The following is a 15401-nucleotide window of genomic DNA, read 5'->3' as shown; positions in this document are numbered from 1 at the left end:
CACCAATATCCGCAGAAGCCATTTGATTTCATAACAAAACTATAACTAGCCCTGCTGTCTATGTTGCTTGTACATTGCTGTCGTACCAGCAGGCTCTTGTAACATGAGACAAACAGCCAGATTAAATATTTATCCTGTATTCTAACCCTCTCATACTAACAGAAATCAAAATGTATTTTATTTTGTTAACTATTGCTGATTTCCAGTTAAAGAACTAGTTGTCACAACCAGAGTGAAAAGTTCAAGGAGTTAAAATTGTTCCTGTGCATCCCCCCCCCACCACCCCCCAACCTGCCAACCCCAATGTTCTCTTATCTATCCCTTTAACGCTAGGTCTAGACAGAGGTTGCGGGTGAACATCTGACAACATTTCAATCCTGGCGAGATGCCACAGTTGCCTGCAGTGACGTCAAACAGTTGAGAACAGGCAGTGCTCCGTCGAAAGTTACTCTTGGCAAGAATCAGGCAGCTTCACACGCTACACCCGCCCCTTCTAATCTTTGCTATGAGAACACTTTGTTTTAGGCAACGCTGGCCAGCACCTGTGGCCATGCACGTATCTGTAACCATTTCACTGCCCCGTTATCTTGAGTAGTTGAAGGAACACATGGTCGCTTATTTATTGTGTTTGAGTATTTGAAGTGGACTTTCTGCAATGGCAGAAAAGCTGGCTTGATATAAGGGTATAATTGACTTCGACGTTTGTGTGCACTCGGTATGTCTTCCTCGCAGTGTGTGTACACAGAGAGATATCCACGATTTTGTCAGGACCCCAGGATGTCTTGGAAATCAATAGGAATTTTAGCCTTTGGGGTCGATGGAGAATTTGTTTTAGACTTGGGATATCTAGCACTTGCAAAAGAATGCACTGGCTGCACAACTCTTTCAGATATCTTGTGTTTGTGTTTAAGATATTTCATAGATCTTTACAGGCCAAACTTTGAACAGGGTTTGACAGGAACTGACAAAACAATGGGTGAAATTCAGCTAGTTCAGTCGATCTTTTCAAATAGTTAAAAGCAAACATTTTGTTCAAATATATCTTTCATCTACCTTCAGAACTGCACAGTCTTATTGCTTGTTGATTCTCTGTGGCCTCTCATTGCTCCCTCATCTCTGTAACCTCTTCAGGTCTACAACTCCTAACCCCAAACTTTCCATCTCACTGACTCTGACCTCCTGTGAATAATGCTCTCCTTTTTACTCCACGTTTTGCAGCCACCGAAGCAGTGCGCTCTGGAGTTCCTAAACGTCTCTGTCTCTCTACCTCTTTCTCACTCCTTTTAAGACCCACCTGAAAATCCACCTCTTCGACCAAATGTTTGGTCAGCCTTCCCAATATCTCCTGTGTCTCGACATCCATTACGGTGCTATAAAGCAGCTTGAGATGTTTTCCTGCATCAAAGGCGCTATATAAATACAAATTGTTATTGTCGTGTCATTAAACTCTTGCTTCATTCTCCTACAGGCTAAAGTGAAGGAATTTGTCCCAAAGATCATCCAGCTGCTGACAGAGTGGACTGAAACATTTCCACATGATTTTCAGGATGAGAAATCAATGAAGGAACTCAAGGAGATTACTCACCAGATAGCACAGTGTGACGAGGTGAGGAGAAAAAAAAGCCAATTTTTTAAAAACTATTTAGCGACACATGTTTTCTATGGAAGCGTCCGAAGAATTTAACATTCCCTCATTGTGAGACGTTTTGAGAGAGTAGATAAAGGGAAACTATTTCCACTGATATTTTTGCTTCAATGTGTTAAGTGTTAATGCCACTTCCCCCAGTATAATTTCAAGGTCTGTGTTATGTGGAGAGACTGGAGAAGCTGGGGTTGTTCTCCTTAAAGTAGCAAAGGGGAGATTTAATAAAGGAATTCAGAATTATGGGGAGTGTTGGTAGGGTAGATATGTAGAAACTGTTTCAACTGGCAGGAGGGTCGCTAACTAGTAGACACAGATTTAAGATATTTGAATCAAGAACAGGGGGGGATGAGGAGAATTTATTTCAAGCAATGAGTTATGATGATCTGGAATGCACTGCCTGAAAGGGCGGATTCAGTTGTAACTTTCAAAAGGGGATTAGACTAAATATCTCCGCCCCTCTCTCCTCCTTTGAGAAGCCCTTTTAAACCTACCTTTTTGACGAAGCTTTTGGTTGTCTGCCCTAATATCAGCTTATGTGCTTCGCTGTCACATTCTGTCTGATAACGCTCCTGTGAAGCACGTTGGGAAGTTTCACTACATTTAACAGTGCCGTATAAATGCAAGTTGTTGTTGTCAGTCAGGACATTTAAAAGGGAGTTGGATAAGCATTTAAGAAGGAGCAATATTAAAGAGTAGGAAAATGGGAATAGAGCAGACCGTTCTGATGTGGAGTTAGTGTAGGTACAGGTATTCTGTGCTGAAGTTTCTGTGATTCTATAATTTAAGAACCATTTGAGAATGGGGTCCACTGGACCTTTGAGGATAATAAAGGATCTTTGGGGGGGGGGCACTGCCTACCCTTCAAAGGGATAAGTGACATGAGAACTGGCCCAATCAGAACATGCCTGGAGCTGTGTGGTGCTGAGTTCACAGTCATGCAAAACTAATGGATTCTGTCTGCACTGCAAAAATGCATGAAAACGCAACCACAATGCTCCTGAATTCTCACGTCTCTGGAACTTCTGGTGTTGGCTTTCAGGATCATTGAAGCCTGGGTCAGGTTTGAAGGGAAGAACATAAACTCTTCTTAGAATGGGAGGCAGTTGGGAGGGGACGGGGAGTGGGGGGGGGGGGGGGGGGGGCGTCGTTCCATCTTTTTCTCTTTGCTGTACACATCCCTTGTCATTTCATCTCCTTCTCCGCCCTGTACAGCTCAGGATGTATCCATGCAGCAGTAGTGAAGGAAAAATAAAGATCTCCATGGCAACAAAATGAAAGAGATTCTTCAGGGCATGTCACAAACCCCGAGAGTACAACTGTGAATAGTTTTCAACGTGTTGGTGTTTGGGTTAAAGCCAGCGAGGGGTTAATTCTCTGCCTCTAGTTCAAAGATGTTTGGGAAATATTCATCCTGGTTATGCAAGAGAAATGAAGAAACAGCAGCTATTAGTGGAATGTTTAGGAAAGTGATGCCAGCACATTCTGTCTTCTCATCTTAAGTTCCCCCCACCCCCACCTCCCCTCTGCTATCCACAAAGAATTCAGCTCTTTCAATCTCTCAATGGCCTCGGCACAATCAAAAGGAACTGGCATGGTCAAACCTGTCGAATGAAATGCTGCTTGAAAGGAAATATCAGAAGGCTGAGATGAAGTAAAGCAGACTGACCATGTGCTTTACTCTGAAGGCCGAAAAGCCCAAGTTTCCCCAGTCTTCCTTTGGGGATCTCAGGTTGTCCAATCAGTCTCTCACCCGAAGTAACTTTCTTCAGGCCATCGAACTTAACAGCACAGAAGGTGGCCACTGAAAGAGCTATCCAATTACTCCCACTCCCCCCGTTCTTTTATCCACAGCCCTGCATTTTATTTTCCTTTTTAAATACTTATCCAGTTCCCTTTCAAAAATTACTACTGAATCTGCTTCCACCGCCCTTTTCAGGCAATGTATTGCAGCTCACAACTACTTTGCGCACGGGATTCTCGAGTGAAAGGTCAACAGCAGCCCTGGAGAAATGGTCCTCAACACAGTTTCTCCAGGGTGTCTGCTCAAGTTATAGCAGGAAATCGGAAGAAACCCCATGGAAATTCTCGCCCATTGTCACTGATGAGCAAAGATGTTCTTTTCCATTCCTTCTGCCTATTTTTCTCCACTTCAGGTTCCTTTAGTTCAGGTGCCATTGCCTTGACCGAGATAAAGGGAGCAAGAGATAGAGGAAGTGGAGACTGAGGTCTGGTGCGGAAACCCAACTAAAACTTTGGTGATTTTTTGGGGTATTTTCTGCCAGTACCTCAGCCTAAGCAGGAATGCAGCATCAAAGTGTAGCATGAACTGAGATAGTGGTCCCTCGGCAACATCAACGCTGGTGTAGCCCACCATCAGTACATCTTGCCCATTGTGTGCTATCCCCAAGGGTAGCAGTTACTCTCTCTTCTCACTGTGTGACGATTTTCCTTTCAGGATTAACTCCTGATAAAAGGGCTTCATTAGCTTTCAATTGAGATCAGCATACAGGACTCCTTTAAGAATGAGTGGAATGGTATAATGCAGAAACAGTAAGGTTGGAATTCTGGAACAAGGGGACCGATGGGCTGAAGGGCCTCCCACACTAGAAACTTGATTTAACCTTCTGCATCTGAACCAATCGTGATTTTGGCCTCTTATATTCGAACCAAACTTAATTTGGGTTTATATATGATTTGTGAAGAAGTCTAGTGGAGCTTTTTCATTGCTCTACAATGGACAGTGTGCACTTAGTTAAAGTCTAGATACACCCCAGTGCAGACCTTATTGATCGCTCCTATGTATACTGTGGTTTTGTGATGTAAGCTTACTTGAGTTGCATATCCGCCACAACAGTTAAGCTGGTACTTGCACGTAAATTTGGTTGTTTTGAACACCCAGGAACCCTTACTGATGCATTATGACTCCACTGTGTAAATCATATACTTTCTTTGTCATCCCCTTAGGAAAACTCCAGTGTGAAGAAAAGCATTAGTCAGATGACCCAAAGTCTGATCCACAACCTCTCAACCCACAGTCAATACCAAGAGGCACGGGAAATAATCAAACCGTCAGTCACGGACAAGCATACCATCTTGAAACCCAAGACTCAGTCCAGTCAGAAGGATATACTGAGCGTGTGCAATGACCCCTGTGTCTTAGCCCAGCAGCTCACCCATATCGAGATGGTAGGTGAATGCTTTTGCGCTTAATGAACCTGGGCATCACAGTCCAAAGAAATGGTGGTAGAGCCTAAACATGGCAATAAAAGGGCTATTTACCACCTACCAGTTGACGTGTACAGATGGCTTGTTTGTCACAACACTGCCCTTTCACCTCTTAATTCTGGCTTCAAGCCACTTCCATTGCCACCAAGGTTGAGTTACAAGGGGTGATTTTCAGAATGCACTCTACTGGCACACAACCTCACTCGAGCAAATTCAGAGTAAGGAGCCACATGACAAGCTGAGCTAGAGGTGAAAGACTCAGAATGCAGCAAGAGAAACGGGTCATTTGGCCCATAAAGTCTATACTGGCCTTTCTCTCCACAAGAACTTGATGATAGAATCCTCCGCTCATCCTGTACTGCGTATTGCTCTTTTTCAAGCAGTATATCTTAATTCCCTTCTAAAAGAATTTATGGGCTCTTTCAAAACTGGTGTATCGCAGAGAATTCCACATGCTAACCAGCTGCTGTGTGTAAAGAGATTTTTTTTGTAATCTCCCCTTTAATTCTTTTTGTGATTATCTGAAATTTGTGCCCTCTCATTACCATCGTAATCAATCACTATTTACTTTATTACAACCTTTCATAATCTACGAACATATGAATTAGGAGCAGGAGTAGACCACTCGGCCCTTCGAGCCTGCTCTGCCATTCAATAAGTTCATGGCTGAACTGATTACTCCCCATTTCCACCTACCCCCGAAAACCTTCCACCCCCTTGCTTATCAAGAATCTATCCACCTCTGCCTTAAAAATATTCAAAGACTCTGCTTCCACTGCCTTTTGAAGAGAATTCCAAAGACTCTCAACCCTTTGAGCGAAAACATTTCTCCTCATCTCTGTCTTAACTGGGCGACCCCTTATTTTTAAACAGTGACTCCTATTTCTAGATTCTCCCATAAGGGGAAACATCCTTTCCACATCCACTCTGTCAAGACCCCTCAGGATCTTATATGTTTCAACCAAGTTGCCTCTTAATGTTCTAAACTCCAGTGAATACAAGCCTAGCCTTCCTCGTAAGACAGCCCGCCCATTCCAGGTTTAGTCTAATAAACCTTCTCTGTGCTGCCTCCAAAGCAATTTCATCCTTCCTTAAATAAGGAGACCAGTACTCTACACAGTACTCCAGATGTGGTCTCACCAATGCCCTGTATAGCTGAAGCATAACCTCCCTACCTTTTGTATTCAATTCCCCTTGCGATAAGCGATAACATTCTATTAGCTTTCCTAGAACGTATGAGGGCAGTGAAAGACCTTTTCTGTGTTCCAATGCCTTTAGATCATGAACTTTACTACACAGTCTGCCTCAGAGAACAGAATACTTTTATTCTTAATTCAGCCTGCGTCTTGTCCTTAAGGTGTGCAAAGTTAAATATACCAACTACACTTTTAAGAGCAAGTTGTTTGACTGTCATTAATGTAGCTGCATGCTAATTGATGTCTCCTTGATGTCTGTAGGAACGGTTAACACACATCACCCCAGAGGAACTCGTGCATATTTTCAACCACATGGATTCAATGGACAATCACAAGGTAGGGATGGGAGCGCATTGAAAGAAAGGGTTGTTTTACAAGATCCTGCTTCTGTTATCAAGCTTCACCGGCTGGCCAAACTTATCAGGAGTTTAACCAATGGACCTTTATGATTTTCTGTCATTAGTAAATCACCGTTATATGTTTTGTTGTGTGAAATGTTAAGGAGTCGGGTCGGGTGGGGTGGACTGTGTTTGTGTGTGTGTGTGGTACACCAATGGAGTAATAGTGTTAATGCACTTCAAGCTCAGGTGTTTTTAATGGTGGTGGGAGGGGAGAGAGGGAGTTGATACTTATCTAGCCAAGCGTAAAAATATATTTCAAATGCAGCAAGGCATTTTTTTTTTAATAACTCATTGGGCACAACGCTAAAGAAGAGATTATACTGTGAGATGTCACTTTGTGTGAAATTCCTTCATCTGCTATTTTAACATGATGGTGTACAACATAACACATAGCGGATCATAGATATCAGACAACTCTTCTGTCACGCTTTAACACTGGTATCTCACAGCTGGTGGCCCACCAGTTTAAAACGTTTCTAAGCTGCAGTTGTTCAGGTCTCCCCAGTATGGACCGCTTTTTGATAGATTGACGCTGAGCTTTTGTTGCGGCTCAGTCAGGAATGCAATCATCCTGGAGCCACCGATACACTCAGCAAACAGCTGGAAGGAGCAGGCCAGAAACTTTAAACCACAAAGTTGCTCGTAAGCATTAAGACCCTCCAAAGACTCGGGGGGGGGGGGGGGGGGGGGGGGTGATGGGGTAATCAAAAAAATAATTTATCAAAGTCCTCACATTGCGGCCGGACAAATCCTTGACATTTATTTATTTTTTATTCTGCTTCTTTTCAAGAGCTGTCGCAGTGACATCAAGAAGACGTGCAACTTGGAAGCATGTGACAACTGGTTTAATCGGCTCAGCTCTCTGGTCGCGACCGAGATATGCAGAGTGAGTTAACTGGGATGACTCTTGCTTCTGGCGTGTGATTAGTCACCTCTGCTGTGCTGCGATGTGTCAATAATATTGGTGTTAACAGCCGCCTTGGCTCTCTGTCTGCGGGTTGGAGATGGGGAGGGAGTCTTCTAATAAGTGAATCACCATGGTGGTGGTGCAGTAATTCAGTCTGGGTATCTCCTGCACCTGTTCCAGGGGCCACAGTCAGGATTTTTGGTGCCTCGATGTTTTAAGTTATTCCCCCAGAATTTTTTTTCAGATTGAATCTTCATTGACTATCAGACTGATTCACAAGGATTTTGCCTGGGCTGGAGCATTTCAGCTATGAAGAGAGACTGGATAGGCTGGGGTTGTTTTCCTTAGAGCAGAGAAGGCTGGGGGGGGACCTGATTGAGGTATACAAAATTATAAAGGGCACAGACAGAGCAGATGGGAAGAAACTTTTTCCCTTAGCGGAGGTGTCAATAACCAGGGGGCATAGATTTAAGGTAAGGGGCAGGAGGTTTAGAGGGGATTTGAAGAAAAATATTTTCACCCAGAGGGTGGCTGGAATCTGGAACACACTACCTGAAGGGGTGGTAGAGGCAGGAACCCTCACAACATTTAAGAAGTATTTAGATGAGCACTTGAACCGCCATAGCATTACAAGGCTACGGGCCAAGTGTTGGAAAATGGGATTAGATGTTTGATGGCCAGCACGGACACGATGGGCCCGGAGGGCCTGTTTCTGTGCTGTATAACTCTATGACTCTATGACTGTGTGTCCTTTGTTAAATGTGACACATTGTGCAGGCAAATATTTGATTTATTAAGGGGTTGGTCTGTGGAATCCTAATGTCATCCAGCAGTCACTTTTTCAAACCAGTTCTGCTTCCCTTTCCCCACTTGTACCGATATGACATTGGCCATTTCTAATTGCAGGTTGGGAAAAAGAAACAGAGGACACGGATGGTGGAGTTTTTCATTGACGTGGCAAGGGAATGTTTTAACATTGGCAACTTCAACTCCTTAATGGCCATCATCTGTAAGTATTCTCTCAAGATCCCTTGCACTCCTCCAATTCTGGCCTCTTGCACATCCCCAAAATTCATTGATCTACCATTGGCGGCCATGCCTTCAGCTGGCATGGCCCTTCTAAGCTCAGGAATCCCCTCCGTAAACCTCTCCACCTCTCTCTACCCCTTCAAGCAATTCTTAAAACCTCTCTCTTTGACAAAACTTTTGGTCGCCTGCCCTAATATCTCCTCGTGTGGTTTGGTGTCAAATTTTGTTTGATAATGCTCTTGTGAAGTGCTTTGCTACGTTAAAGGCACTATACAAATACAAGTTTTGTTGTTGTAAAATGAGAAGGGAATCTCTCTTCTCCATTCGCTGTGCTCTGAGAGGTGAAGGCTTTTATACTGAATCCAGTTCCTCCACTGAAGGTATTACTCTCCTTCCTCTCTCTTGCAGCTGGTATGAACCTGAGCCCTGTCGCCAGGCTGAAGAAAACTTGGTCCAAGGTCAAAAAGGCAAAATTTGAAGTTTTAGAAGTAAGTGATTGTGAGTGCACACATCTGTCTCTGTTGGGATAGTGTGTGTGCAGTGTACCCACGGATTCCACATGCTGTCTTGTCACCTTTTATTTTGCACAATGAAAAAACAGCAGGCCACCAAAATATAAGTTCCCTAGTTTCTGGGAGTATAAGCTGTGAGACTTCTTGTTGTTTTCCTCGCTACCCTATTGACGTATCCTTCTGATACATTCTTAAAGGTCTTTTGCTTATAACCTGACAAGTTACTTGGTATGACCACAAACTCTCAGCAGGAGGCATAGGCTGAAGTTCAGAAGAGGGAAAGTGAACAGGATCGGTTCAGATCTGCACACAGAAAGGGGGGAATGAAAGAAGTGAGAGAGACTGGCCAGGGAGGTGTTAGGAAATTTGAGAGGGAATGAGACAGTTTCTCTGGTGATAAATTGATTGGGGGGGGGGGGGTGGGGAGAGATGGGGGTATGGTGGAGTAGCGTGTGGTGGAGTGGGATGTCCCTTCCACCTCTCCAGAGTGTGAGAGTTGTTGATCTTTGGGTCAATGGTCTTTCTTCTCCCGCCTGATTGCTCTGTGATTAGAGCACCACCATGTGGCAGTGCTTTGGCTCAAGGGTCCAGTTCCTGGAGGATGTTCTGGGATGTGCATTCAAACCTTCGGCAATAGAAGCGCGATTTCTCTGTATACAAGGCACAGCCACAGGAACTCTGCCCACACGACTGGGTGCCCATTAAGTTGAGCACAGGAATGTCTGCCTTGAAGTGTCATAAACACTTCGAGCTGATCAGTGTAGCCTCAAAAAAAGGATGTTTACTGTATGGTTTATTCATCCATTGGCTGTGATGTTCACTAAAAACACTTTGGGCTGAAATCATTTTAGCGTGAACAAGTTTGCATGAAATCCTCTCTGCTGTTTTAATAGATGCAGTGACCTGATTCAAATGGGTCAGTGCCTCCTTAAACACAGCACCAACATATGCTGATACTGCACAGCACAATTGAGATTCAATCCTTTAATACTGATTCTTCCTGCCCCCCTCCCCCATTAACATCCGGTACACATTGCACTTGACGGAATCTAGCACCAAATAATCATGCCTTGGGAGTACCGTTCATGGAATTTTCCAGCACAGGAGGCAGCCATTTGGCTAATTGTGCCTATGCTGGTTCTTTGGTAGAGCTATTGCAATTAAGCCCACTCCCTTCCTCTTTCACTGTAGCCCTGCAAATTTTCCTTTCACATATTTCTTCAACTCCTTTTTGAATGTTGCTGTTGAATCTGCTTCCATGTCCCTTTGAGGCATCGTATTCCAGATCACATGCTGTTATTTGGCAAAAGGGCAAGAGGAAATTCTTTTTTTTATCAACTTAAATCTGTGTCCTCTGGTTACCGACCCTTCTGCCACTGGAAGCAGTTTCTGCTGATTTGCTCTAGAAACAATTCCAGTCTAAATTGTGAATACAGACCCAGCGTCTGGGTAACTCTCTCTCCACTGGGTTTTAGGTGGAGGCACGTGTAAAGGTCTCACTCTTGTGCCAGTGTCCTTCACTGCCACGCTCACAGCATTGGAAGAACATTCAAGCCCCGAAGAAGCTTTCAACTGATGCCAATTGTTTTGTTTTGCTCTGTGTTTTGTTGAATAGAATCACATGGACCCTTCCAGCAATTTCTCTCACTATAGAACAGCACTTCAGGGGGCAGTCCAGCGATCGCAGACAGCACACAGCACCAGGGAGAAGGTAAGCAATGCATTACAATGGAAAGATGGTGCTTTATTATCACGTCTAACCCATCTGTCGGCAGAGACATTTCAGTAGGGCTCTGTCTTGCCTCTTTTTTTTTAGATTAGAGATACAGCACTGAAACAGGCCCTTCGGCCCACCGAGTCTGTGCCGACCATCAACCACCCATTTATACTAATCCTACACTAATTCCATATTCCTACCAAACATCCCCACCTGTCCCTATATTTCCCTACCACCTACCTATACTAGTGACAATTTATAACGGCCAATTTACCTACCAACCTGCAAGTCTTTTTTGGCTTGTGGGAGGAAACCGGAGCACCCGGAGAAAACCCACGCAGACACAGGGAGAACTTGCAAACTCCACACAGGCAGTACCCAGAATCGAACCCGGATCCCTGGAGCTGTGAGGCTGCAGTGCTAACCACTGCGCCACTGTGCCATCTTCTGACGGTTGGGTGGAGGTTAAACGATCCCATGGCACTGTTACATACATAGAATTACATCAAATGTAAAGCATGGAAACTTATGCTCCACATGTGTCTCCTCCTACCCCTACTTCATCTTGTCCTGTCAGCATAACTTGTTGTTCCTTTATTACATACTTATTTAACCATTCCTTCATGCAATTATTCCCTTTGCCATAATGGCGAGTTCCACATTCTAAGCATTCTCCATGTAAAGATGTTTCTTTGGAATTCCCTAATGGATTTATAGTGTCTACCTTGTATTTAGAGCCTCTAGTTTTGGTCTCCCCCAGCAGTGGAAACATTTTTCCTACCTCTACCCCGATCAAACCCCTTCATAATTTTAAAGACCTCAATCAAGTCAGCCCACAGCTTTCTCTTTTCCAGTTAAGAGCCCCAGCCTGTTCAGTCTTTCATGATAGTTATTGAAAGGAAGCAAGAATTCTGGTGGCATCCAGGCTGGCTTTCATCCCTCAGCACAAGAAAAAAAGAACAGATTATCTGGCTGCATGTCTCGTTCCTGTCTGTGGGAGCTTTCTGTGCACAAAAAATAGCTGCTACTTTTGCCTACACAATAGGGAATGAATACGCTTCATCATCACAGACAAGAACTTGCATTTGAAGAGACACAATAAAGCACTGTGTGAATGTAAGATAAGACAGGATAAAATATCATATGCCTCTTTACTTTCCTTTAATTAAAACAGCTATTTCTGATTCAGTAACTCAAGGGAATAAATTGTTAATTTTCTTTCAGATTGTCATTCCAGTGTTCAATCTCTTCATTAAAGACATCTACTTTCTGAACAAGATTCATGCCAACAGGCTAGCTAATGGACAAATTAACTTCAAGGTAAGCAGGACCAGCAGTAACGACACACACAAAGTAAAGCTCCATCAGTCACATATTGCATGGTTTTGTAATGAGGGGCAAAATACCCCAGGTTTATTGTTACTTCCTCTCCCTGCAGAAATTCTGGGAAATTGCCAAACAGATCAGTGAGTTTATGATGTGGAAACAGGTGGAATGTCCCTTCGAGAAAGACAAGAAGATCAAAAACTATCTCCTGACAGCTCCTGTCTACACAGAGGAAGGTAGGTGCTTCACATGAACAAGGTGGGGTGTTGGTGCTGTCCCTGCATTACAGGATTGCAAAATTCAGCTCCGTAGCACCCATATTTCTGACGCTATGTCTGTCATTTTAGCAAGGCTGTTTAGGAATGTGTGCTGGAAGTAGGCAGATTGTGACTTGGATTTGATATCAGTGGCGCTATTTTTGACCTCAGTGCTCTCGATCAGGCACCATTTGAGAGAAAATGAGCATCACCTTGTCAGGTTAGATGCTGATTGATTTGTACTGGCTTTTCTTGAGTTGGTAAAAGTGTTGTGAGGGTGGGGGCAGGGGAGAGAGAGAACATGAGGGGGAAGGGGGAGAGCGTTCATGAGTGGGGAGGAGGAATGGGAGAGCGAGTGTACATACATGCATGTGGGGGGGGGGGTGTGTGGAGAGAGGGGAAAAGGGAGAGTGCATGTGAGAAGTGGGGGGAAGAGAGCGACTGCACACAAGGGAGGAGGAAGGGAGGGGGAGAGTGTGAGGGCACAAGGAGGGAGGAGGAGAGAGAGTGAGCACGAGCGAGTGAGGGGGAAGAGGGAGAGAGAATAAGCGAGTGCCCAAGGAGGGTGGCGGGGAGAGAGAGGGAGAGCGCAGGGGAGGAGGGAAGAGAGCAAGCACAAGGTGGGTAGTGGGGAGAGAGCACAAGAGAGTGCGCATGCAGGGGGAGGAAGGAGAGAGAGCACGAAATAAAATAAAAGCCACCACAAAACTTCCATTCTGGACCAGCTTTACAAACGTCATTTAACCACCCTTGTACATTCAATTAGTGCTTCTCTTCCATGTTCCATTGCCTGGCCTACCGCTCCTAAGCAGTGCTACCCCCGAGTCTGCAGAAGCTACTGACTTTCAGTGGGGGGAAATCTGTCGGATCTCTGACAGGAATATGCTGAATGACCGGAATTCTTTACTCCAGGGAGCTGTAGATGCTCAAAGCTTCACAGCCCTATTGAGTGAAGAAATTTCTCCTCATCTCACTGCTAAATAGCAGACCCATTATTCTGAGACTGTGACCCTTGTTCTAGACTCCCCAGCCGGGGGCAACACTGTCCCAATATTTACCCGTCAAGCCCCTTAAGAATTTTATATGCTTCAGTGAGATCACTTCTCATTCTTCTAAACTCTGGGAACATAGGCCTAGTCTACTCGATCTCTCCTCAGAGGACAATCCCCTCATCACAGGAATCAGGCTAGTGAGCCTTTGTTGCACTCCCTCAAAGGCAAGTATATCCTTCCTTAGATAAATGAGACCAAAATTGTACGCAGTACTCCAGGTGTGGTCTCACAAAAGTCTTATCCAAATGCAGTAAGACTTCTTTACTCTCGCAGTGGTTAGCACCGCAGCCTCACAGCTCCAGCAACCTGGGTTCAGTTCTGGGTACTGCTGTGCGGAGTTTGCAAGTTCCCCCTGTGACTGCGTGGGTTTCCGCCGGGTTCTCCAGTTTCCTCCCACAGCCAAAGACTTGCAGGTTGATAGGTAAATTGGCCATTGTAGATTGCCCCTAGTGTAGGTAGGTGGTAGGGGAATGGTGGGGATGTGGTAGGGAATATGGGATTAATGTAGGATTGGTATGGGTGGTTGTTGGTCGGCACAGACTCCGTGGGCCGAAGGGCCTGTTTCAGTGCTGTATCTCTCTATGAACACACCATTTGCTTTCCTCATTGCTTGCTGTACCTATATGTTAATTTTGTGCTTCGTGGACAAGCAATCCAGATCTCTCTGAATGCCAACATTTCCCAGTCTCGCAGACTTCTATTTTTCCTGCCAGTATGGATAACTTCACATTGCTCCACATCATATTCCATCTGCCATGTTCTTGCCACTTACTTAACCTGTTCAAATCTGACAGTACAAAATTAAATGGGAAAGTAAGCTGTGTGGAGGATGCAAAGAGGCTGCGGAGAGAGAAATAGAGTTAACGCCTCAGGTCAAAATCCTTTCATCAGAACTCATCATCACAGAACTGGCTAAGCTAGAAGTGCTTGCTGCAGACACTACGGGAACGGTTAAATATAACCCACCTGTTGTGGAACTGACGGGATGGGGGGAATGCTGATTTTACACTCTATTGAAGTCAATGGGCGGGTTGTAAAACCCGATTTCCATCTGATCCCCTGAGTCTCCCACCCAGCGAGTTAGGTTAAAACTAACCACTCGCACGTCAAAAGTGGGAAACTGTCCATTCCCAGCATTAATAAGCAGAACAATTATCAAATTTAAAAAAGCTAAGTTATACATACCGCAAGAATAAACTGTTTCTGATTGGTTCGGAGTGATGTGATTTGGAAGGCTCATCAATAATTTTCTTTCTTTCTCTCTCTCATTTCTAGCACTTTACTTGGCTTCATTCGAGAGTGAGGGGCCTGAGAATCACATGGAGAAGGACAGCTGGAAGTCACTCAGGTACCAGACCCTGCACTTGTGATTCTTAATCCTTTGAGCACCTCATCCTCATTTATGTTATGTTGTGATTGTGAATCCTTACTGAATGTAAAGAAAGCAAAGGAGAAGCAATCATTAAACTATTGTACAAGAAGTCGGGCAAGAAGTTCTGTGTTTAAGATGTTAATATAATCTGGGACAGAATAACCTGCAGACAGAAGTATTAAAAGGACCAAGAATGAAAAATAAACAGCAAAATATGAGGTAAAAAGTGCAATTTTAAAGGAGGTGCAGAAACAGAGAGACCTGGAGATGTACGTATAAAAATCTTTGAAGGTGGCAGGGCAAGTTGAAAAGGCTGTTTTAAAAAATACATATCGAATCCTTGGCTTTCATAATAGAAGCATTGGAGGTTATTTTGACCAAAAGGTGAAATAGGTAGTAAATGCTATTAAGATTACCCTGTTTGAAAGCACATAATTTTGGTCCTAATTGCTGATTATCATAATCTGATGATGCCGAGATAACAATTTAGCTGTGCATTGTGGGCAAGAGGCCCAAATTTTAATTTAAGATCCATTAAACAGATCAATTCAATTTGGGGAAACATGAGAAAGGCGACACTAGTAGTTGACTGTGTTCTTTGGCCTCCTTATCTCCGCCTACGGGGTTCCGCTCTGGATTTTCTGTTAGGGTTTACTCCCTTAGCCTTGGTCTCTCCCGAGACGCCCACAAGGCAGTGGGGTAGTAGTTGACTATAACAAGAAATAAACAAGGTAAAGGTTAAAATAGAGTCAGAGTTGTACA

General features: G+C 44.2%; 1 protein-coding gene across 3 annotated transcripts in view; it reads left to right on the top strand.

Annotated features, from left to right (window-relative positions):
• Positions 1 to 15401, top strand: part of LOC137355430 (ras-GEF domain-containing family member 1A-like) — a 57281-nt gene that overhangs the window by 36247 nt on the left and 5633 nt on the right. For all 3 annotated transcript variants that reach the window (XM_068020483.1, XM_068020484.1, XM_068020482.1), the window contains 10 exons: positions 1469 to 1606; positions 4610 to 4831; positions 6328 to 6402; positions 7258 to 7353; positions 8281 to 8383; positions 8812 to 8891; positions 10531 to 10626; positions 11857 to 11952; positions 12071 to 12194; positions 14543 to 14615. In XM_068020483.1, the coding sequence (XP_067876584.1) occupies positions 1469 to 1606; positions 4610 to 4831; positions 6328 to 6402; positions 7258 to 7353; positions 8281 to 8383; positions 8812 to 8891; positions 10531 to 10626; positions 11857 to 11952; positions 12071 to 12194; positions 14543 to 14615 (1103 nt within the window). The remainder of the gene's footprint in view (positions 1 to 1468; positions 1607 to 4609; positions 4832 to 6327; positions 6403 to 7257; positions 7354 to 8280; positions 8384 to 8811; positions 8892 to 10530; positions 10627 to 11856; positions 11953 to 12070; positions 12195 to 14542; positions 14616 to 15401) is intronic.

Source organism: Heterodontus francisci, chromosome 42 (assembly GCF_036365525.1).
Source record: "Heterodontus francisci isolate sHetFra1 chromosome 42, sHetFra1.hap1, whole genome shotgun sequence".
Classification (NCBI taxonomy): domain Eukaryota; kingdom Metazoa; phylum Chordata; class Chondrichthyes; order Heterodontiformes; family Heterodontidae; genus Heterodontus; species Heterodontus francisci.
This window is presented reverse-complemented; position numbering and strand designations above follow the sequence as displayed.